Source organism: Rhinatrema bivittatum, chromosome 2 (genome assembly GCF_901001135.1).
Source record: "Rhinatrema bivittatum chromosome 2, aRhiBiv1.1, whole genome shotgun sequence".
NCBI lineage: Eukaryota > Metazoa > Chordata > Amphibia > Gymnophiona > Rhinatrematidae > Rhinatrema > Rhinatrema bivittatum.
Genome location: NC_042616.1, coordinates 65,748,389 through 65,772,661, shown reverse-complemented (window position 1 = coordinate 65,772,661; position 24,273 = coordinate 65,748,389). Strand labels below are relative to the sequence as shown.

Here is a 24,273-nt window from a genome sequence, read left to right as displayed (position 1 = left end):
GCAGTGAAGGAGGAATCCGCTTCAGTCTGGGGTCCTGAGGGACTCAGAACACTCCTAGATCTCATGGCCCCCCAGAGCTCTGAGGCCCTGGGCATCTTGGAAGCCGAAGCCCCCTCCTTCCCCGGGGCTCTAGGCTTCTTAAGCAACCTGGGGGAATCCCTTCTCTCCATGCCGTTTCACAGATTTTCTGGCCTTAAAGGTCTTATTCAGGAGGAGAACAAAGTCGGAGGAGAAGGAGGAAGATGAGTCTAAGCCCTCTCTGGGCTCCTCTTCTGAAAAATCATCCAGCCCTCCCGCGAATTGACCCCCCAGCCTGTGGGGAAAAGGGGGGAGAAGAATCCCCCTCTGCAGCCAGCGCAGGAGACACGAAGGTCCGCAAAACGGCATCCGTTCCCACACCAAGCGGGAATGAGTCTTCCAAGGGCTGCCACGCCACAATGGGCCTCCCAGGCTCCCAGCACGATGAACGCTGAGCCCCCGAAGCACTCCCCGATGTGCCCTCCCCACCGGGGAGGCACCTAGTGCAAACTCCACTGCGAGAGAGCCGAGCATGTGCATCACCAAAGGCCATACAGGCCGAGCCACATGGCATCAGAGCCAGCGGGGGCGAACAAGTGGGAGAAAAAACAGTGATGGGGTACCCAGAAAGAAAAGAAACTCTCTCTCCTGCAGCCGAAACGGGACCCTCTCGAGGGCCCAGCCTTTTAATGCACCACTTGTGCTCTCCTTTCCTTGCTGTTCTTTTATTTATTTATTTATTTTAAATAAACTTTACCAGAAGAAACAGGCTGCAGTCTCTCTCAGCATGAGTGAACCGGGCTTCCCAGTATCAACCCTGACTGGCTGATAAGGGTAGAGCAGGTGAAGTCCCCGACCCTCTGCTCAAATGCCTCTAATACCAGAGGGGATGGTCCCACCAAGACCTAATAACCCTCTGGGATGCTATGGAATCTTCCTTCTTCTTTCCTAAAATTTGGTAGTCTCATTTTTTTTTCCAGTCAGACTGCAGGTTTTCCATCTCCACCATCTGCTGGAGACAGAGAAATACTGACAGACTGCAGGTGGCACCTCATGGTATAGGGCAGTGTCAGTCAAAACGTCTCTGTCTCTGCTGGATGGAAAGCAAAACCCAGGAGTCTGGACAGATCCGGGTGTGCACAGGGAATGGGGCCTTTTCACTAGTAATGCATGATAATGTATGTTGAAGATAATGCTGAATTTTAGCATTATCTGACAAACGTAGCTGGACAACTTTAGAACTGCAAATAGCTGCCCTAAAGTGAGCCAGATAAACTTATCCGGCTAACTTTAAGATAACAGGGAATATTCAGTGGTTTGGATGCACCAATGAAGTGAATATACCGACAAAGATAGCTGGATAAGTTTATCCAACTAACTTTGCTGGCTGGACTATGGCTGAAAATGGACCTCACAGTATGGTTTAGATCTAAGACAAAACTTTTGAATCAAAGATATTAACAGTATAATCTTCCATGAAGAAAAAGATAATATATTTAATCTAATTTGTCTTAAGGCTTATATTCCAAAGTTACGGGTGGTGAGCCCATTCAATGTGGTTTACAAAACAAAGGTAATGCATTATGGGGTAGATTTTCAGACGAGCGCGAACAGCCTACTTTTGTTTGCGCTCCAGGCGCAAACAAAAGTACGCTGGATTTTAGTAGATACGCACGTAGTCGCGCGTATCGGCTAAAATCCTGGATCGGCGCGCGCAAGGCTATCGATTTCGTATAGCCTGCGCGCGCCGAGCCGCGCAGCCTACCCCCGTTCCCTCCTAGGCCGCTCCGAAATCGGAGCGGCCTAGAAGGGAACTTTCCTTTGCCCTCCCCTCACCTTCCCCTCCCTTCCCCTACCTAACCCACCCGCCCGGCCCTGTCTAAACCCCCATCCTACCTTTGTCGGGGGATTTACGCCTCCCAGAGGGAGGCGTAAATCCCCGCGCGCCAGCGGGCCTCCTGCGCGCCGGGCCGCGACCTGGGGGCGGGTACGGAGGGCGCGGCCACGCCCCCGGGCCGTAGCCACGCCCCGTACCCGCCCCCAAAACGCTGCCGACACGCCCCCGCAACGCCGCGCGCTCCGGCCCCGCCCCCCGACACGCCCACTCCGAAAACCCCGGGACTTACGCGAGTCCCGGGGTTCTGCGCGCGCCGGTGAGCCTATGTAAAATAGGCTCACCGGCGCGCAGGGCCCTGCTCGCGTAAATCCGCCCGGTTTTGGGCAGATTTACGCGAGCAGGGCTCTGAAAATCCACCCCTATGTGTAAACACTCTAAGGGGCGGATTTTCAGAGCCCTGCTCGCGTAAATCCGCCCAAAACCGGGCGGATTTACGCGAGCAGGGCCCTGCGCGCCGGGAAGCCTATTTTACATAGGCCTCCCGGCGCGCGCAGAGCCCCGGGACTCGCGTAAGTCCCGGGGTTCTCGGAGGGGGGCGTGTCGGGGGCGTGTCGGGGGGCGGGCCCGGTCGTCGCGGCGTTTCGGGGGCGTGTCGGCAGCGTTTTGGGGGCGGGTACGGGGGCGTGGCTATGGCCCAGGGGCGTGGCCGCGCCCTCCGTACCCGCCCCCAGGTCGCGGCCCGGCGCGCAGGAGTCCCGCTCGCGCGCGGGGATTTACGCCTCCCTCCGGGAGGCGTAAATCCCCCGACAAAGGTAGGATGGGGGTTTAGACAGGGCCGGGCGGGTGGGTTAGGTAGGGGAAGGGAGGGGAAGGTGAGGGGAGGGCAAAGGAAAGTTCCCTTCTAGGCCGCTCCGATTTCGGAGCGGCCTAGGAGGGAACGGGGGTAGGCTGCGCGGCTCGGCGCGCGCAGGCTATACGAAATCGATAGCCTTGCGCGCGCCGATCCAGGATTTTAGCCGATACGCGCGACTACGCGCGTATCTACTAAAATCCAGCGTACTTTTGTTTGCGCCTGGAGCGCAAACAAAAGTAGGCTATTCGCGCTCGTCTGAAAATCTACCCCTAAGCGTCATAGAAAATAAAACATCAACTCGGGGGCCCCACCCATTCTCTGGATATTAAAAAAACAAGATTTTATAACAACATGGATGATTGTGGGCTTAGGGCTGGAACTAATAATACCTAATGAATACCAACATGATAATTTACAATGCACAATGTTCCTGACCCAAACAGTTTACATCATAAGTATGAGCACAGATAGGCTACATGATTTGTTCAAATTTACATTCTAAGGGGTAATTAGGGGAAATCATACCAGGGTCTCCAGGGGCCCAGGTCTGTTCTCTAACTATTGCATCACTTCAACTATTTCCACTCTAGCTCCTGTGTTAAATCAATAAAACTTGAAAACCAAAAGGCCCCATTCCCTAACAAGTGCAGCTCCCCCAGTCAGATTGTTTTCTTAGGACCTGGCATATATGTGCTTAACATTTTTAAGTATTACTTTAGTACCTTTCTATATCATCCCAAATACCATATCCCATTTTCTTGTCACCATCCCAGTGTCCGGTGTATTTAAATGGGTGCTTAATGGAGACAGATGTTTCCAAGACGCCAAATCCATGACGCAGGTTGTCCTTGAAGTATCCTTTGTAGACTGTCTCGTTGCTGTACCTAGAACAAATGTATTTGTTTTCATTGTTTCCACTATAAATTCTGGTTAACACTGAAACTCAAACTCCCTGAAATTCTGATCAGATCTCTTTCCATAAATCTAATGATGCTTTATATTAACCTACAATATTTTAGACTTTAACTGCTATCACCAATGCTCCTCGTCTAATATATATTATTTATTTATTCATTTATTTTTAGTTTTTATATACCGATATTCCTGTATAATATACATATTATTTGAAATTCATGGGAGAAATGTGTAGTACTTAAGATTGTTCTGTCCATGCCTGCTCCAAAAGAGCAGGGGAATTGCTAGGGTTCAACTAAAGCAAGGAAGTAAAACTGTCACCTCGTGGGCAGCTTACATTGTAACAATTAACAGAGAAACATAAAGGAGCATAAAGGAGCTTAGAGGAGCTTAAAGGAGCATAAATGAGCTTAGAGGAGCTTACAGAAAACAATCATGACTAATTAAGTTTCAATAACGAACTCTTCAGGAACTTATGTACAGAGGGGATGGGGGTCAAAAGACTAAACTGTCAGAGACTAAACTGATATTGTAAATCTTCCTGCTCTTAGTTCTCCGGGAATGCTTGTGTGAAAAACCAAGTCTTTAGTTTCTTTTTGAATGTATTATGGCAAGGTTCAAGCCGAAGGTCTGGAGGGAGTGAATTCCAAAGTGTGGGGCCCGCTGTGGATAGTGCGCGTTTCCTCAGGGAGGTTTTTGCCGGCTGGGTGATTAGCATGTTCTTATACGCACTCTGTTATCATTCCTTAACTATATCACTATCATCCTAACTTTACTATATCATTATTGTTCCTTTTCTATATCATCATTGTACTCTCCTATAGCATTATTGTACTTTCCCTGCTAAATGTTTACTATTTCTCCTATATTTACTATATCCTATATCATCGCTAAATGTTTACTATATCTCCTATAGCATTATTGTACTTTCCTTTCTAAATGTTTGTAAACCGTTATGAAGGTCCCGACTGATATGACGGTATAGAAAACCAAATAAACCTTAAACCTTATGCTGAACCTTCCATTTTTCCCTGCTGTGCATGTCTGTGGATGGAATGTTCTTTCTTTGAATAGCTTATGGCACTATTAAAATGGTGCACTGTGCATATTTCAAAAGGGCACATAGCCAATGATAAAACTCAACCTTGGACCGATTACACATTTTACACCCATGTCATATTTTAGGCACCTTTTCAATGTTAAGCTGCATATACCCAGATTATATATAGCCATTTCACCATTGTATCCCGCCATGGGTGAATTTCTTATTAAACGTTGTTGTTACATTGTAAACCATTGTGATATGTATATTTTACAGGAACATCGGTATAGAAAAGCAACAAAAAAATAAATAAATCCAGTTAAGAAATAAATACATTGCTTTAGTTGAACCCTAGCAATTCCCCTGCTCTTTTGGAGCAGGCATGGACAGAACAATCTTAAGTACTACACATTTCTCCCATGAATTTCAAATAATAAAACTCTCAGTGCATCTGATTCTTTGAATGGAATCTGAATGGGTCATGCAATATACTGTATATAATATATACTGCATGCTAAAGTTGTCATTTTTTGTGAATCTGCTCCCACAGAAGGACTGAACTGTAAAAGTTTTTATGCTTATCTTTTATATTATTTAATTGTTAATTTTTGCCTGCTTAAAAAAAAGATTTTCTTAATCGGTTAGCCATTTTATTTGCACTAAGGGGGTCATTTTCTATCGGTATCACACGCGAAAAGGGACTTTTCGCATGCGATAGCTTGATAGGGGCGAGTTGGGGCGGAGTCGGGACTGAAAGAGGAGGAGTCAGGGCGGCATCAGGGTGGACGTGCTGGTAACTTCGCTGGCGGCGATAAGATAAGATCCGTTATCACTGCCAGTAGCGCGCCCAATAGCACCATCTTTCATGGTGGAACTATTGGATGGAAAGCCAGCAGGGATAACACCGCAGTGGTGTGATCGCTGCCGACTTTCGCAGGCCCCCCCCCCCCCCCCCCCGCTTCGCCCCCCTGTTCCCTGTTACCACGGAATTCAGTAAGCTGTGCGCCGATAGAAAATCCAGGCCTAAGTTTGCTGATTTCATACTGCCTTGCCTCACTTTACTCATCTGCAGCTACATAATAGAAGGGTTTAGAGATCTGCTAATCCTTTGGTTGCTTTTTCCTTTTACTGTTAACTAAGTACTTTTATTTTATGTATTTTGTTATTTACAAATACTTTTATTCCACTACCTCCATTAACTGTTAGGTGCGGATTACAAAGTAACAATCATAAAATAATTAAAAACAGATATGCACAAACAACATAAAACATAATCAGAGAAACACTCAAAATTCTAATAATTGTAAAAAATAAAAAGAATAAAAGAGGTACCACACGCCTCAACCAAAAGCAACTTTTTAAAATACTGCTTTCAATGCCTTTCTAAAAATTTTAATGTCCTGTAACTGTCTCACTTCCAGTGGGAGTTATTCCTCTCACTGGAAGTAACCACGGAAAACACATGCCCTCCAATTCTGGTTGACTTATACTTCTTGACTGGTGGAATCTATTACAATTGGAGCGGATTTTAAAAGCTCTGCTCGCGTAAATCCGCCCGGATTTATGCGAGCAGGGCCTTGTGCGCCGGCGCGCCTATTGTCCATAGGCCTGCCAGCGCGCGCAGAGCCCCGGGACTCGCGTAAGTCCCGGGGTTTTTTGTTGGGGGCGTGGCCGATCGACGCAGCGTTTTGGGGGCGGGGCACGGCATTTTGGGGGTGGGCCGGGGGCGTGGTTTCGGCCCAGGGCAGTCCGGGGGCGTGGCCGCGCCCTCCGGGACCGCCCCCGGGTTGCGTCTCGGTGCGCCAGCGGCCTGCTGGCGCACGTGGATTTACGTCTCCCTCTGGGAGGCGTAAATCCCTGGACAAAGGTAGGGGGGGGTTTTAGATAGGGCCGGGGGGGGGTGGGTTAGGTAGAGGAAGGGAGGGGAAGGTGAGGGGAGGGCGAAAGAGAGTTCCCTCCGAGGCCGCTCCGATTTCGGAGCGGCCTCGGAGGGAACAGAGGCAGGCTGCGCGGCTCGGCGCGCGCCGGCTGCCCAAAATCGGCAGCCTTGCACGCGCCGATCCTGGATTTTAGCAGAGACGCGCGGCTACGCGCGTCTCTACTAAAATCCAGCGTACTTTTGTTTGCGACTGGTACCCCAACAAAAGTGCGCGAACGCGCATTTTTTAAAAATCTACCCCATTATGAATTCATAGATTGCAAAGAGCATGCTGGAGTAAAAGATCTTATCAGATCTTGTAACACACATGAAGAAAAATTGTGAAACAGTTTATAAACAATAGTTAGTAACCTGAACGTACCTCTCCACTTTATTGGAAGCCAATGTAAATCCCTTAAAACTGTGGTTATATGTTTTGTTTTTGGAAACCCCGTCAAAACTCAAGCAGCCAAATTTTGTATTAGCTGCATCACACGCAACAGCCTATCTGGTAACCCAATATATAAAGTGCTACAATAATCCAAGTGACTAAGAACCACGGCTTGTAACACTATTCTAAAAAATATTGGGGGTAAGAACACTCTCAATTGACGAAGCATCTTAAGATAATTTTGGGTAATTGCCAAGTTTATAAGTTTGGGTAATTGCCAGGTTTTTGTGGCCTGATTTGGCTTCTGTTGGAAACAGGATGCTGGGCTTGATGGACCCTTAGTCTGACCCAGCATGGCAATTTATTTTGTTCTTATAAAACGCTGTCCTTATGACATGGTTAATTTTGTGTTGTGAACCCGGGCCGCGGGAGTCCATGGCCGGGTTTCCACCTCACCTGCTGCTTCTCTTCAGCTGGTCGCGGCGTGCTCCGCACTGCTCCAGGCCATCTCCTTGTCTTGCAGCTCTGCTGCCAGCCACGACCTCTAGACTGACTCCGTCTTCTCTGCTCTTCCACCAGCCTTGACTCGGACCGCCCACTGGATTCCTCTTCGCCAGGAGACCTCCGCCTAAGTCCTGCTGGCCCCGGCACTCAAGGGCTCAACCTGCGGGGAACGAGGGTTGGTATAGGTGAAGGTCCTTTCAGGTCTCCTGGTCCTATTCCGCCTCCTGGCTACGAGTTCCACTGCGGGCCTTCCTTCAGTGGACCCCCTACATGCTCTAGCCAGCTCAAGGGTCCACATCCATAACAGTTTGCCAAGGCCATGGACCCAATGGATATTTCTGGTCTTCAAGCCATTCCTGGCATGGCTCAGTGTTTGAAGCAGCAGCAGCAACACTGCCTAGATGTTTTGGCGGCTACCATGGAGAGGTTAGCTAATCGTCTGGATACTACCCCTCCTGTAGCAACTCTGCCTCCAGCCCCGGTCCCTGTTCCTGGACCAGCCGCATCGCTACACCTACCAGCACCACCACAATATGGAGGAGATCCGAAGCAGTGCTGTGGCTTTTTAAACCATTTTAAACCTTTTTAAACACAGTTCCCATCGGACCAGATCAAGACAACATACATACTATCCCTCTTGGATGGGCGAGCTCTAGCTTGGGCCTCGCCACTCTAGGAATGAGGCAATTCCCTGCTTGGGGATATGCAGCAGCTTATTCAAGAGTTCAAGATGATATTCGATTAACCAGCTTGGCAGTCCACTGCCACTACCGAACTCTTGCATCTTCGTCAGGGGTCCCGTCCTCTAGTCGACCACACGGTTGAGTTCCGTACCCTAGCATTGGAGCTGGGTTGGCGAGAGGATAGCTTGCAGAGCATTTTCTTGGAGGGCTTGTCACCCCGAATAAAGGACAAACTCACTGCTCGGGATCTCCTGGAGGACCTTGAGACCCTAATAGACCTCACAGGGTGGATTGACCGCCGGCTTCAGCAATGAGCTTGAGAAGTCAAGCCTGCCAGAAGACCAGTCTCACTGGCTCCTTCCTTCTCTCGTCCACTGGTTCCCTCTTCAGAATCTCCAACCAGTCATGGTGAGGAATCTATGCTGGTGGGACGCAGTCCTCTGACGCCGTTCTTTAGGTCTCTGCATTTACTGTGGAGGTAAGGGTCACCTGCTGGCCCAATGCAGTGAGTGGCCGGAAAACTCCAGGGCCTAGGCGTCATTGGAAAGCTGACCCTACGCTGTGTAAACGCTGTGTAATTTATTTGTATACGCTGTGTAATGTATTTGTATACGCTGTGTAATTTATTTGTATACCGTTCAACCGTTTATTCTTTCCTATCTCTTCCTTCTTATCCAAGTTCTGCTACCCTTGTTATTTGTAACTGCTCCTTCGATCACCACAGTTCTAGTTGATGTATTTAATGCACTCCCGTTTCATGTAAACCAGCAAGATATGTGCTCATGATTGCCGGTATATAAAAACCTTAAATAAATAAATAAATAAATAAATAAACCCTGCTCCTCAATGTACCGTTCCAGTTACACTTGAATATCTTGGGGGGAACGTTCCACACCCTAGTTTTCATTGACTCCGGACCAGGGGGAACTTTATCTTTGCGGCCTTTTTAAGAATTTTTGCAACAGTTGGCAAATTAGAGACAGGACGATAGTTTGCTAGCTCAGAGACAGGCAGCTTATCATCTTTTTTGATGGGTCTAACTGTAGTTTGTTTCCAGGCTTTGGGAAATGTGCATCTCTTAAAGATTAATTAATCATTTCTTTTAATACCCCGTATGTTACCTCCTGCAAATTTTGAAAAACTTTGCATATGTCCCTGTTCAAATTTTAAATGTGTGTTAGAAAGGGGAGGGCTGCTTTCTTATAAAATCTGTTTTTAGGGGAAACAAAAGTTTTATTAGTGTTAGGAATCCTCCTTGCACTACTCCATCTCGCATCCAGTCCTGACCTGTTTTTTTCTTATATAACCATAGGGCACATATACAAGGCAAATTAAAAATGAAATTTAAACATGGTATTTAGAAACTCCTTATTACAATACAGATGTTCTGTAGTAAAACAAATCTACAAATGGCTGCTTGTCCTCGGAGAAAAAAGGATCATCATGACATAAAGTAAGGTGACAAAACATTTTTCAGATATATCAAAAAAAAAGAGGAAGGCCAGAAGTGGTATTGTAAGATTGAAGGGAGTCAAGGGTCATGCTGTGGAAAAGATGAGATAAAAGCAGAAATATTAAACAATCATTTAATTTCAGTGTTCACGAAAGAAGACTTTGGGGAAGGAACATTGCTGGTTGGTAAGAGTACATATTGGAATGGGATAGATATCACACCATTTATGGAAGAGAGTGTTTGGATGGAACTAGCAAAACTGGGAGAGGAGAGGACAAGGACATGGGGCTACATGAGATATATCCCAAGATACTGAGGGAGTTTAGAGAGATGCTGGCAGGTCCACTGAAAGACCTTTTCAATAGATAGTTGGAAATGGGAGTGGTGCCGCAAGATTGTAGAAGGATGGTTGTGGTCCCACTTCACAAAAATGGTAGCAGGGAGGAGCCTGGACAAGCCTTACCTCTGTGGTGAGAAACTAATGGAAATACTACTAGAGGAAAGGATAGTGAACTATCTGCAATACAGTGGCTTGCATGATCAAAGACAACATTGTTTTACTAGAGGAAGATCATGTCAAACACATCTGATTGATTTTTTTGATTGGGTGACTAGAAAATTAGATTAAGGAAGAGCATGTGATGTGATTTATCTGGATTTCAGCAAAGCTTTTTATACTGTCCCACATAGGAGGCTCATAAGCAAATTAAAAAGACTGGGAATGGATCCCAATGTGATGGAATTGATCAAAAATGGTTAACTCACAGATGACAGTGAGTAGTTGTAAATGGAACCTACTCTGAAGATGGAAAAGTGTTAAGTGGAGTGTCTCAAGGATCAGTTCTGGGATCAATCTGTTTAATATCTTTGTGAATGATATTGCAGAAGGGTTAGAAAGGAAAAGTTTGCCTTTTTGCAGCTGACACTAAGAGCTGCATCAGAGTGGAGACACCTGAAGGAACAGAGAGAATGAAAAGTGATTTAAGAAAACTTGAGGAGTGGTCAAAGGTTTAGCAGTTGGAATTCAATGCCAAGAAGTGAAGAGTCATGCATTTGCAGTACAAGAATCCAAAAGTGCTCTACGTGATAAGGAGTGAAAATCTGATGTGCACAGACTAGGAAAGAGACCTCAGGATGATAATGTCTGATGATCTGAAAATGGCAAAGCAATGTGACAAGGCAGTGGCTAAGGCCAGAAGGATGATGGCCTGCATAGAAATAGACATAAAAAGGAGGTGATAATGCTTCTGTACAGGTTGTTGGTAAGGTGTCATCTGAGTACTGTGTTCAGTTCTGGAGACTTCATCTAGAAAAGGATAGAGAAAGGCAACCGAAACAGTGTGAGGCCTGCACCAGAAGAGTTATGAGATGAGATTGAAGAACCTAAATATGTATACCTGGAAGAGAGGAGAGACAGTGGTGATATGATACAGACTTTTAAATACCTGACTGGTATTATTAATACACAGAAATCAAACCTTTTTCGATGGAAAGTGTGATGAGTCACCTTGGTAAGCATCACAGTGATTCCCCAGAGGATAGAAGGGAAAACAGCACACTTTCTTTGAAAGGGAAGGAACTTTAAAAAATTCCCTTAAGGCAGGGCTTCCCAAATCTGACCCCACAGCCAGTCTAGGAGACTCAGTATATGCAAATTTATCTCATGAATATTCATTGTGGATATCCTGAAAACCTGACTGGCTGTGGGGTCCCCAAGACAGGTTTGGGAAGCCCTGCCTTAAGCTACTAGAACTACCAGGGGAAAATACATCTCCCAGAAGGCCTTGGGAGATACGATTGTATCACCTAACTGATGAGAGGCAGGAGGGAGGCAGAGAAACACTCTCATCAGGTGAATCTAATCGGGTCAATGAGCCAGGAAAAGGGGAAGAGAGCTGCGGAGGAACCAGTTTTGGGACTGAGAGCTGAAACAGACTCGGGTAATGAACTTGAGAGTACGGAGATTGGAATACTTGACAATCCTTCAGAGGTGGGCATAGAGGACATGGAATATAGAGAAGGTCTTGCAACACTACAGTATTAAAAGAAAAAAATGAACAGTTTTGTTTCCTTTACCTCATGTAGCCTTGAAGTTAAAGTAGCTCTATTTTCTGCTTTTTAAACAAACAGCTGTGGGTGGATGGTAGTTGTCCAATCTGTTGAAGCTACCGTGGGTGGAGGTACTCTAGTAAGTGATTTAAAAACTGTTTACAGAGCTACAGGACTGGACTTGTGAACTGAGAAAATGATTTAGGATTTTTCTGTTTTGGTTTGGTTTTTTTGTTGTACCTGTCTTGAAATTGGGGAAGGTAGAAATTATTGCACATTGAGGCAAAGAACACTAGGGAGATAACCCCAGATCCCAGTCCAGAATCTGAGGGTATTTAGGAACATGGCTGTAATCTTAACTGTGGTAGATTGAATAACACTGCACAGTTAATTTACCTGCTATGCTCTGAGTGGTGTTGCACCTGTGGATACTGTTCAGGTAATTAACAGACAGAGATTATCAGCCTACAGGGAAGGATGCCAGAGGAAACCCCTGAAGAGAGCAGCTTCTTGACAAAATGAAAACTGTAGAACAAGGGGTTATAATATGAAGCTCCAAGAGGGTCGACTTAGGAGCAACAACAGGAAGTATTTTTTCACGGAAAGGGTGGGAGATGCATGGAATGCCCTCCCAGAAAAAATAGTGAGGAAAAGGACATAATGGAATTTAAAAAGGCATGGGAAAAATACAGAGGATTCCTAATGAGCTAAATGATGGAGATGAAGAAAAGGGTAACTCATGTTGAATGGGTAACTTGCAGAGAGCAACAATTACCATAAGATTAAAATTTAAAAAAAAAGCTTGCTGGGCAGACTGGATGGACCACTTGGGTCTTTTTATGCCAATATTTAAGAACATAAGAACATAAGAAAATGCCATACTGGGTCAGACCAAGGGTCCATCAAGCCCAGCATCCTGTTTCCAACAGTGGCCAATCCAGGCCATAAGAACCTGGCAAGTACCCAAAAACTAAGTCTATTCCATGTAACCATTGCTAATGGCAGTGGCTATTCTCTAAGTGAACTTAATAGCAGGTAATGGACTTCTCCTCCAAGAACTTATCCAATCCTTTTTTAAACACAGCTATACTAACTGCACGAACCACATTCTCTGGCAACAAATTCCAGAGTTTAATTGTGCGTTGAGTAAAAAAGAACTTTCTCCGATTAGTTTTAAATGTGCCCCATGCTAACTTCATGGAATGCCCCCTAGTCTTTCTACTATTCGAAAGAGTAAATAACCGATTCACATCTACCCGTTCTAGACCTCTCATGATTTTAAACACCTCTATCATATCCCTCCTCAGTCGTCTCTTCTCCAAGCTGAAAAGTCCTAACCTCTTTAGTCTTTCCTCATAGGGGAGTTGTTCCATTCCCCTTATCATTTTGGTAGCCCTTCTCTGTACCTTCTCCATCGCCATTATATCTTTTTTGAGATGCGGCGACCAGAATTGTACACAGTATTCAAGGTGCGGTCTCACCATGGAGCGATACAGAGGCATTATGACATTTTCCGTTTTATTCACCATTCCTTTTCTAATAATTCCCAACATTCTGTTTGCTTTTTTGACTGCCGCAGCACACTGCACCGACGATTTCAATGTCTTATCCACTATGACACCTAGATCTCTTTCTTGGGTTGTAGCACCTAATATGGAAACCAACATTGTGTAATTATAGCATGGGTTATTTTTCCCTATATGCATCACCTTGCACTTATCCACATTAAATTTCATCTGCCATTTGGATGCCCAATTTTCCAGTCTCACAAGGTCTTCCTGCAATTTATCACAATCTGCTTGTGATTTAACTACTCTGAACAATTTTGTGTCATCTGCAAATTTGATTATCTCACTCGTCGTATTTTTTTCCAGATCATTTATAAATATATTGAACAGTAAGGGTCCCAATACAGATCCCTGAGGCACTCCACTGTCCACTCCCTTCCACTGAGAAAATTGCCCATTTAATCCTACTCTCTGTTTCCTGTCTTTTAGCCAGTTTGCAATCCATGAAAGGACATCACCACCTATCCCATGACTTTTTACTTTTCCTAGAAGCCTCTCATGAGGAACTTTGTCAAACGCCTTCTGAAAATCCAAGTATACTATATCTACCGGTTCACCTTTATCCACATGTTTATTAACTCCTTCAAAAAAGTGAAGCAGATTTGTGAGGCAAGACTTGCCCTGGGTAAAGCCATGCTGACTTTGTTCCATTAAACCATGTCTTTCTATATGTTCTGTGATTTTGATGTTTAGAACACTTTCCACTATTTTTCCTGGCACTGAAGTCAGGCTAACCGGTCTGTAGTTTCCCGGATCGCCCCTGGAGCCCTTTTTAAATATTGGGGTTACATTTGCTATCCTCCAGTCTTCAGGTACAATGGATGATTTTAATGATAAGTTACAAATTTTTACTAATAGGTCTGAAATTTCATTTTTTAGTTCCTTCAGAACTCTGGGGTGTATACCATCCGGTCCAGGTGATTTACTACTCTTCAGTTTGTCAATCAGGCCTACCACATCTTCTAGGTTCACCGTGATTTGATTCAGTCCATCTGAATCATTACCCATGAAAACCTTCTCCATTACGGGTACCTCCCCAACATCCTCTTCAGTAAACACCGAAGCAAAGAAATCATTTAATCTTTCCGCAATGGCCTTATCTTCTCTAAGTGCCCCTTTAACCCCTCGATCATCTAACGGTCCAACTGACTCCCTCACAGGCTTTCTGCTTCGGATATATTTAAAAAAGTTTTTACTGTGAGTTTTTGCCTCTACAGCCAACTTCTTTTTCAAATTCTCTCTTAGCCTGTCTTATCAATGTCTTACATTTAACTTGCCAATGTTTATGCTTTATCCTATTTTCTTCTGTTGGATCCTTCTTCCAATTTTTGAATGAAGATCTTTTGGCTAAAATAGCTTCTTTCACCTCCCCTTTTAACCATGCCGGTAATCGTTTTGCCTTCTTTCCACCTTTCTTAATGTGTGGAATACATCTGGACTGTGCTTCTAGAATGGTATTTTTTAACAATGACCACGCCTCTTGGACATTTTTTACTTTTGTAGCTGCTCCTTTCAGTTTTTTTCTAACAATTTTTCTCATTTTATCAAAGTTTCCCTTTTACTATGTTACTATGTTGGAGACATTAATGTGAGTATGTAAATGAAGGAATATGATATGGAAATGAAGGGGTTACCATGTGCTCAGTAAATAACATGATATGTTCATCTTCAATGCTATTTTTTGAATGCTCAGTAAACAGCTGCTAGCTAGTATCTGTTAGGACCTGGTGTTAACTAGCTACAATGTACATTGTAATTCATAATCACTACTGCTAACCAACCAAAGTAAATAGGAAAGTTAGCAATGTGGATTCCTTCCTCCTGAGGCATCCCTCTCTCTCCCTCTGTGGACAATTATTAACCAGGTAGACTTGGGGAAAGCCATTGCGTATCCCTGGCAATGAGCAACAAGAAATGGATTTGCCACTTACTGAAGATATGGATTAGCTGCTTTCAGAGACAGGATGATGGGTTTGATGGACCCATGGTCCAACCCAGCATGGTACCTCTATGTTATGTTCTTATGTCCTGTAATAAGAACAAGACCCATTTTGAATATTCTTCTTCCCCACCCCTCCATCTCTGCAAAGTCTGCAGTTTTAACTCCTAAATCAGAATCAACCCCCACAGACCCATTCCAAAGTCATCTGGGTCAAACATTTTTCCCTCAAGATCTAGAAACCCCCTGTCCTCTGGGTGCACCTCCTCCCCTGGCACACCTCTGAAAGGTGCACTTGCTCTTCCAAAGGATCCCAGGATTTAACAGGCCCTCAAAGGTACTCGAACAGTGCTGCAAGCAGGATGACTGTCTTCCCTCTCGCCTGTGAAGTCCAGGGATCCCCTGAAGAGTGACTCAATCTTCTGGAGGTGTGTCAGAGAAGGGGGGTGTGCCCAAAAGTTTGTGGGATCCTGGAATTTGGGGGAGAGCTTTGTTTGACTGATGGAGCCTTTGGAATGTTCACAGGGAAGGATGTTGATTCGGACTCAAGAAGGGGTAGACCTGATAACACTGTGGGGTGGGGAAGAATGCGTCAGTTAGAGATTCTTCATACCACAGGCAAGTGCAATGCCCCAGCAGGACAGGATGTGGCCATGGGAGGGAGAAAATCGCTACTGCTAATGGGCCTATTTACTTTGGGCAGTTAATAGTGGGGATTTTGATTAGCACCATGCACAGTAGCTAGTTAACACCAGATTCTAGCAGGTATTAACCAGTGGTCATTTATCATATACTCAGAAACAAGGATGGAGGGTGAGCTTAACACCCTATATACTGAGCACATGGTAACCTCTCATTCCCTGTACGTACCAGGATCAGTCCAGGACACCTGGGTTGTGACTCCGCACCAGTAGATGGAGACAGATTAAAACTTGTGGGCGGAGCCATATATAAGCCCCTGTGCCAGTCACAGCCCCTCAGTCTTACTCTGTCTCCAGTAGATGGTGCAGGTCCAGTCACAGCCCTTCCTGACCTGATTCTGGTGTTTGTCAGGTTTGGTTTTTTGAATTAGTTTTTTGTTAGGTCTATTTGTTCTGGGCTAAATTGGGTTTCTTTTTAATTCTTTCCCGGTTGCCCTGCCTCCCAGGGGAGTTGAGAGGTCCTGAGGGGACTACCCTCCCCCGGTCGAGGCCGCTGCCAGGGTTGAGGACCCGGCTGAGCTAGTGGCAGCGTCAGGGGTGACACCAGGGAGCCTGGTTCACTCACCCTTGCAGGAAATAGGGCTTTCAGAACCTGGGACAGCGCTTTTTTCTGTAAAAAAAAAAAAAAAGTTTTACTTTTATTTTTTTTGCGGCTCTCTGTTCCTTGGCGTTGCCGTTCCGTTTCGGTCGGTGGGGGGCGTCGCCTGAAGGGGGGAGGTCGCCGAATTGCGCCGTTTTGATTATTTTGAATTTTTTTCTTCTGAGGTGAATTTTCTGTTCGCGTCTCTGTTTTCCCGCGTTCGCCGGCATGCCTCGCGGTTCGCAGTGCAGGGCCTGCGGCTCGGCGCGCGCGCGTCTCTCCCGGGACAGCCTTTGTTCGGCTTGTGTCCCGGGTGATGAGGGCACCTCAGCAGCACCTCGGAGAGCTCGGTCCCGGGTCGCGCGATCGCCGCCGCGAGGTGGGGGCCCCTCTGTCACCCCTCAGGAGCTGTTCCCGCTTAGCGCGGGAGTGGCAGCCATTTTGGCCACGGGCCGGGAAATTTCCAGAGAGACAGTGGGGGCTTCGTCTCTACCTCCAGCGCTTTCCCCGCAGCGTGACAAAGCGAGGGAGGTCCCCTCGGAGGGGATTCGGTCCCCGGGGGACTCGAGTAGCGATTCAGCGGGTTCCGGAGAATTTTCTGAGGACTTTGCGCTGTTACTGCGCAAAGTCCTCAGATATAAGCGCAGCAAGCGCATACGGGGGGATGTCTCGCGTACTGCTATCCGCAAGTCCCCGCCTCGGAAAAAGAAGGCCAGGAAGGGTGAGGAGATCGCCCAGAGTTCGTCCCGAGGGAAGCGGCTTCCCCGGGGGCTGCCGCAGGAATCGGATTCCGAGGATTCCCCCGGGACGGATACGGAGGCCTCCGAAGAGCCCCTGATGGGGGCCGGGACGGCAGCACCGGATGCAACGGCACAGCCTAGTGCAGGGAAAGGTGCACAGGCCTTAGACGGGGATGACCCCAAGGTGGTGCGGCTATTCCGCAGAGAGGAACTGTCACCTCTCATCCCAGCCATTCTCCAGGAGCTGGGGATTGAGGCTCCCCCAGTGGTGGTCCGCCAGGAGGCGAACATGGATCCCGTTTTGCTCGGCCTCACAGGGCCGGCGGTCGCCTTCCCTTTTCATTTCTCATCCACGGATATCCTCTTCAAGGAATGGGATACTCCGGAGCTGGGTTTGAAAGTCAGCAAAGCCATGGATAAGCTCTACCCTTTACCGGAGGAGGCGTTGGAACTCCTCAGACTCCCGAAGGTGGATGCGGCGGTCTCCGCTGTCACGAAGAGGTCTACCATCCCGGTCACGGGAGCAACTGCCCTCCGGGATATTCAGGACCGAAAGTTGGAGGTTCAACTCAAAAAGATTTTTGAGGTTTCCGCCCTAGGAGTACGAGCTGCCATTTGCACGAACTTTGCTATGCGTGCTAGTCTGCGCTGGGCCCAAGTATTGCAGGCTAATGCGGATCTCTCTCCGGAGGAGGCTTCCCAAGCAGATAGGTTGGAAGCGGCTATTGCATATGGGGCTGATGCGCTCCATGATCTTTTACGCACTTCAGCTAGGTCCATGGTAGCAGCGGTGTCGGCACGCCGTCTTCTTTGGCTACGCAACTGGGCGGCGGATGGTTCGTCCAAGGCTCACCTCGGGGCGTTACCCTTTAAAGGGAAATTGCTGTTCGGAAAGGAGTTAGATGACTTAATGGTTTCTCTAGGTGAGAACCGAGCGTTTAAGCTGCCAGAGGATAGGGCCCGGGCGCGCTCTTCTTTTTCCAGCAGAGCTCGTTTCCGGGGATCCCGAAAGTCCAGGCCACAAAGATCCACCGGGTCCTCTTATAGACCGTCCTCTTCTCGGAACACTCACTGGCAGCAGTCCTTTCGAGGCAAACATTTTGGCAGGCAAGGAGGAGCCCCGTCGGGTGCGGGGTCCAAGCCTTCGCAATGAAGTTCGGCCGGCCCATCCCTCCTTGCGTCCTCAGCACGTTGTCCCAAACGTGGGGGCGCGTCTATCCTTGTTCCTCGAGGAATGGGCCAGCATTACGTCGGATCAGTGGGTCCTCAATGTGATAAGACACGGTTACGAGTTAGATTTTGCTCGCATCCCAGTGGACAAATTCCTGGTCTCGCCCTGCAAAGATCCCAAGAAGAAAGCGGCGGTGCTAGATACCATTCGAAGACTAGAAAGCTTGGGGGCCATCTCTCCGGTTCCGGCCGATCAGTACGGCAAGGGCCGTTATTCCATTTACTTCATAGTTCCCAAGAAAGACGGCACTTTCCGACCCATTCTGGATCTCAAAGGAGTCAACAGATGCCTTCGGGTCCCTCACTTCAAGATGGAGACCATTCGTTCGGTGATTGCGTCAGTGCGGCCAGGAGAATTCCTTGCGTCACTAGATCTCACAGAAGCATACCTTCATGTGGGCATCCAACCAGCGTTCCAGCGGTTCCTACGGTTTTGCATTCTGGGAAGACACTTCCAGTTCCGGGCTCTTCCGTTCGGCCTGGCGACAACGCCTCGGACATTCACGAAAGTGATGGTGGTGGTGGCGGCGCACTTACGTCGAGAAGGCCTCCTGGTTCACCCTTACCTCGACGATTGGCTGATTCGGGCGAAGTCAGAGAGCTTGTGTCGGCAGGCGGTAGCCAAGGTGCTTCAATTCTTGCAGTCCCTGGGCTGGGTGGTCAACTACAACAAGAGTCATCTGGAACCCACTCAGTCTTTGGCGTATCTAGGAGCCGTCTTCGACACAAAACGGGGCAGAGTGATTCTCTCTCAGGAACGGATATGCAAATTACAGTCTCAGGTGCGACGGCTTTTGTCTCAGCACCGTCCGCGAGTCTGCGATTACCTGACGGTTCTCGGATCTATGGCCTCCACGCTGGCGTTAGTCCCTTGGGCATTCGCTCACCTACGGCCGCTGCAGTTTTCATTGCTTTCCCGCTGGAAACCGATTTCAGAGGAATTTTATCTTCCACTGCATCTCGACAGTCAGGCGCGCTCCAGCCTGAGCTGGTGGCTGGACTCCAAACATCTCTCCTGTGGAGTATCTCTTCTCCTTCCCAACTGGACAGTGGTGACCACAGATGCCAGTCTTTCCGGTTGGGGTGCAGTCTGCCAAGGGAAATCGGTTCAAGGTCTGTGGTCAGAAGATCAGACCCGGTGGTCTATCAACCGCCTAGAGTCCAGGGCGGTCCGTCTGGCATTGCAAGCTTTTCTACCCCTCGTACGAGGAAAGGCGATCCGAGTATTGTCGGACAACGCTACCACCGTGGCTTACATCAATCGCCAGGGCGGGACGAAAAGCCCTCAAGTAGCGGAGGAAGCGCGTTCCTTGATGGCCTGGGCAGAGCGGCATCTCAGCGATCTCGCTGCGTCTCACATAGCAGGAGTCGACAATGTCCAGGCGGACTTCCTCAGCCGGCACCACCTGGATCCGGGAGAGTGGGAGCTGGCGGAAGAAGCGTTTCTTCTCATTTGCAGGACTTGGGGAACGCCCCACATGGACCTGATGGCCACGTGGCACAACTCAAAAGCTCCGAGATTTTTCAGTCGTCGAAGAGAAAGAGGAGCAGAAGGGGTCGACGCGTTAGCTCTTCCCTGGCCAGCGGAGGTGCTACTGTATGTGTTCCCACCGTGGCCCATGATCGGCAAAATCCTGCGGCGCATAGAATTGCACCCGTCCAACGTGATCATGGTGGCACCGGAATGGCCGCGCCGTCCGTGGTTTGCGGATCTGATCCAATTGTCGGTGGCGCCGCCCCTTCGTCTACAGGGGTTTCCGGGGCTCCTTCGTCAGGGCCCCGTCTGTTTAGAGGATGCGGATCACTTCTGTCTCGCGGCATGGCTTTTGAGAGGAATCGTTTGAAGCGCAAAGGTTACTCAGATGCGGTAGTTGCCACATTGCTGAGATCCAGGAAGCAGTCTACATCTCTGGCCTATGTTAGAGTCTGGGTAGTTTTTGAAGAGTGGTGCGTAGAGCGGGGTCTGGATCCCACTTCCGCTACTATTCCTGATATTTGGCTTTTCTCCAGGCTGGGCTGGCCAAAGGTTTAGCATGCAGTTCCCTACGGGTCCAAGTGTCGGCGCTTGGTTGTTTGCGTGGTAAAGTCAGGGGAGTCTCCCTGGCTCTCCACCCTGATATTTCCCGTTTTCTTAGGGGAGCGAAACACCTCCGTCCTCCTTTGCGGTTCCCTTGTCCATCTTGGAACCTCAACTGGGTGCTCTCGGCCTTATGCTCAGCTCCGTTTGAGCCTCTTAAGCGGTCTACGATCAAAGATCTCACATTGAAGACTGTATTCCTGATAGCGATTGCGTCCGCTCGTCGAGTTTCCGAGTTGCAGGCTTTGTCCTGTAGGGAGCCCTTCTTGCGCATTTCCGATTCGGGGGTTTCCTTGCGGACCGTTCCATCTTTTCTGCCTAAGGTTGTATCGGCTTTTCATTTGAATCAATCAGTTGAACTTCCTTCTTTTGCGGTAGGGGAGTCTTCTGACCCGAAATCAAGGGACTTGAGAAAGCTAGATGTGCGGAGGTCTCTTCTTCGCTATCTAGAGGTCACAAATTCTTTTCGGTTGACGGATCATCTGTTTGTGTTGACATCGGGTCCAAAGAAAGGTTCTGCTGCGTCCCGCACGACGATCGCCCGTTGGCTCAAGGAGGCCATTGGTTCCGCGTACATTTTGCGCGGTAAATCACTGCCGGTGGGTCTTCGTGCTCATTCAACGAGGTCTCATGCTGCGTCTTGGGCAGAATTTTCTCAGGTATCGCCTCAAGAGATTTGTAGGGCGGCTACCTGGAAATCGTTGCATACATTCATTAAACATTACCGGTTGGATGTTCAGGCTGCTGATGCTGGGGGATTTGGAGAGAGGGTACTCCGAGCGGGACTCTCTGCTTCCCACCCTCGGTAACTTAGCTCTGGTACATCCCAGGTGTCCTGGACTGATCCTGGTACGTACAGGGAAAGGAAAATTAGTTTCTTACCTGATAATTTTCGTTCCTGTAGTACCAAGGATCAGTCCAGGATCCCGCCCGCAGTATTGCGCTATAGTAACGGAGAGTCCGCTCATTGTTGTTTTTTAATACGCTGACCCCTTGTTTTGTTCGCTCTCCCGGTTGGGGAGTCTGTTTTCCTGTAGGGGTGTTGTAGTTGTTTTTTTGGTTTTCTTAGTGAATTTCTATAGTTAGCTATGTTGGCTTTTGGATTTTCTACTTTGACATTACGTATGACTGAGGGGCTGTGACTGGCACAGGGGCTTATATATGGCTCCGCCCACAAGTTTTAATCTGTCTCCATCTACTGGTGCGGAGTCACAACCCAGGTGTCCTGGACTGATCCTTGGTACTACAGGAACGAAAATTATCAGGTAAGAAACTAATTTTCCTTTTGCATATGACATGATAGTTGTGAAATGCTTCTAATGGTGCCATCTGATCTCAAGCAATGTTGTAGACAGTAGAGTTTTGCCTTCTTTCCTGGCTGTGAAATCCTGAAGCGTAGGGTAAGTGCACCATCCAGAATCTTCACAGGGGTGGGGAAAGTGCTTGAAAGGCTGGTTCTTGTACCTGAGGGGGGGGGGGGGGGTTGTGCATTTTGATTTGGGAGGGGGTGGTGTTTATGCCTTGGAGGAGGGCTTTGACTTGTGACTTGAAGGGGAGGGGGAGGAATTTGGCTCAGCGGGGGGGAGGAAGCTGCTGACTCTGCAGGAATGGGGAGAAGGATGTCCTTTGTTCTTACTGCGGGAAGAAGAAGAATGCCCCAAAGAGGGCTTGATGTTGTCATAGGAGGGAGGGAGAGAATGATAAAATCTCTACTGCTAAGTGGCCCATTCACTTCAGGACATTTAGCAGTGTGGATTTTGAACAGCAGTATTAAGCACGGTTGTTTTGTGGAAGTTTCAGAGTACGCCACTATCATGGCAATACTAGTCTGGCCAAAGTTTAATGTGTTGATTCAAAACCTCTTTGCATAGTAGCACATTAAGTAGAGTCTTTGCATACACATTTTTTTTGCAAGTTCATGCTAAACAAATTTTAGTGTATGTTTTATTGCATAGGTCCCAGAATGTCTTTTGTGACATTATTACCAATATGTACCAATCATATTCAATGACAGTGAGGATAGCTGGAAGTCTTAGGACAATGATAAGATGGAGGCAATTCAAAGGAGTGCCACCAAACGGGTATGCATAGCTTATACTGCATAACCACACACAGACAGAAGGAGCTACTCTCTGGAAGTTAAAAAAGGGAAACAGAAGATATGACACAAACATTCAATATCTAGTAGATCTCATTACATTAACAGAAGGAAACATATAGAATGAAAAGTAGAAGGCCAAGAATTCTATAGAATGAAAAGTAGAAGGCCAAGAGCTCATCATAAGAAGTTAAATGGAAAAGGCTCCAAAAGAATGTGAGATAATTTTTCACCAAGAAGGTGGTGGACACTTGGAACAGAAACCCAAAACAGTGGCAGACGTAAAACATGCATGGGAAAAACAAAAAGGGGCCTTAATGGAATGGGGAAGAGGGAGAAGACTACAGATTGAGTAAGACAAGTAATAACACAGTTGGCAGGCAGAAATGGGCAGTCTGGGTCATAGGCATCAGAATGGGGTGGGCCACCTGGACCCTGATCTGTCCAACTTTTCTTCTAGGGCAGGCTATCCTGGAAGTACTCACTACTGTCTCGACTCTGCATGGCTTTCTGCATGTTTACGCTGGTCCATGGGATAAATTGCTAGGGGTGTGGATTCTGAGGCTTTTGGTTGACTTGGGAGAGAAGGAAAGGTCCAAGGCTGGAAAGGGAGGGAAGGAGGGAAGGAAGGGTCCGAGGATGGGAAGGAAGGAAGCATCTGAGGCTGGGAAGTGAGAGAAGGCAGGAAGAAGTGTCCAAGACTGGGAAGGGAGGGAAGGAAAGAAGAGTCTGAGGCTGGGAAGGGAGGGAGGGAAGAAAGGAAGTTGGAAAGGGGTGGAAAGAGAAGGAAGGACGGAAGGAAGGGTTCAAGACTAAGAAGGGAGGGAAGGAAGGAAGGAAGGAAGGCTCTGAGGCTGACTAGTGGGGAGGGAGGGAGGGTCTGAGACAGAAGAGTGGCTGGAGAAGGGGGTCACATACTGTAGACTGGTTGGTGAGGCGTTTGAGGCTGGAAAGTGACTGAGAAGAAGAAGGGTTCCAAGGCTGGAGACTGGCTGGGGAAGGCTGTAGGAGATAGTTAAGGCTGGATGCTGGCTAAGGATGGTTAAGGCTGACTGGATTTGGGAGGGATTCAGGACTGTAGGCTGGTTGGCAAGCTGGGGGGCCCCTGGCAAGCAGGACTTGGGGATGGATGACTAGGAATTAGCTGGCTGGATAATGAGGAGGAAATGGTTGGGGGATAGGCTGCCTCAGGGGGAAGGCGAGGGGGAGGTTAGTTGGTTGGAAGGATTGGTTCTCTCCCCATCTCCAGTCCTCTGATGCGGGTATAAAGAGAAAGAGAGACACTAGAGGTTGGGGCAAAGGTAGAAGCTGCTGTACACATGGGAAAGAGAGGAAATCACTTTTCCAGCTTTGCACTACACACAGAGTCTGGGCTTCATGGGTTTTTAAAATTTCTGACAGCTATTTTAATTTCTGTATTTGGTGAAGGTCTATCTATTCTACAAATGTAACTGAATTGGGGTATTCTGCTAGTATATTCTGTAGTAATCGTGCTCACTGGGCCAGATTTAAAAAACTTTGCGCGGGCGTAGATTTGTACGCGCAACCCGTCGCGCACAAATCTACGCCCGATTTTATAACATGCGCGTGCAGCCGTGAGCATGTTATAAAATCCAGGGTTGGTGCGCAAGGGGGTGCACAATTGTGCAACTTGTGCTCGCCGAGCAGCCTTCCTCC

At 47.7% G+C, this 24,273-nt stretch overlaps 1 protein-coding gene across 5 annotated transcripts in view; it reads right to left on the bottom strand.

Annotated features, from left to right (window-relative positions):
* The window catches only part of ALS2CL (ALS2 C-terminal like), a 297,669-nt gene that overhangs the window by 116,255 nt on the left and 157,141 nt on the right, over positions 1-24,273 (bottom strand). For 4 of the 5 annotated variants that reach the window (XM_029588275.1, XM_029588272.1, XM_029588274.1 and 1 more), the window contains exon 14: positions 3,431-3,592. The exons of the other annotated variant lie outside the window; for it this stretch is intronic. In XM_029588275.1, coding sequence (XP_029444135.1) covers positions 3,431-3,592 — 162 coding nt within the window. The remainder of the gene's footprint in view (positions 1-3,430; positions 3,593-24,273) is intronic. 5 annotated transcript variants of the gene reach the window in all.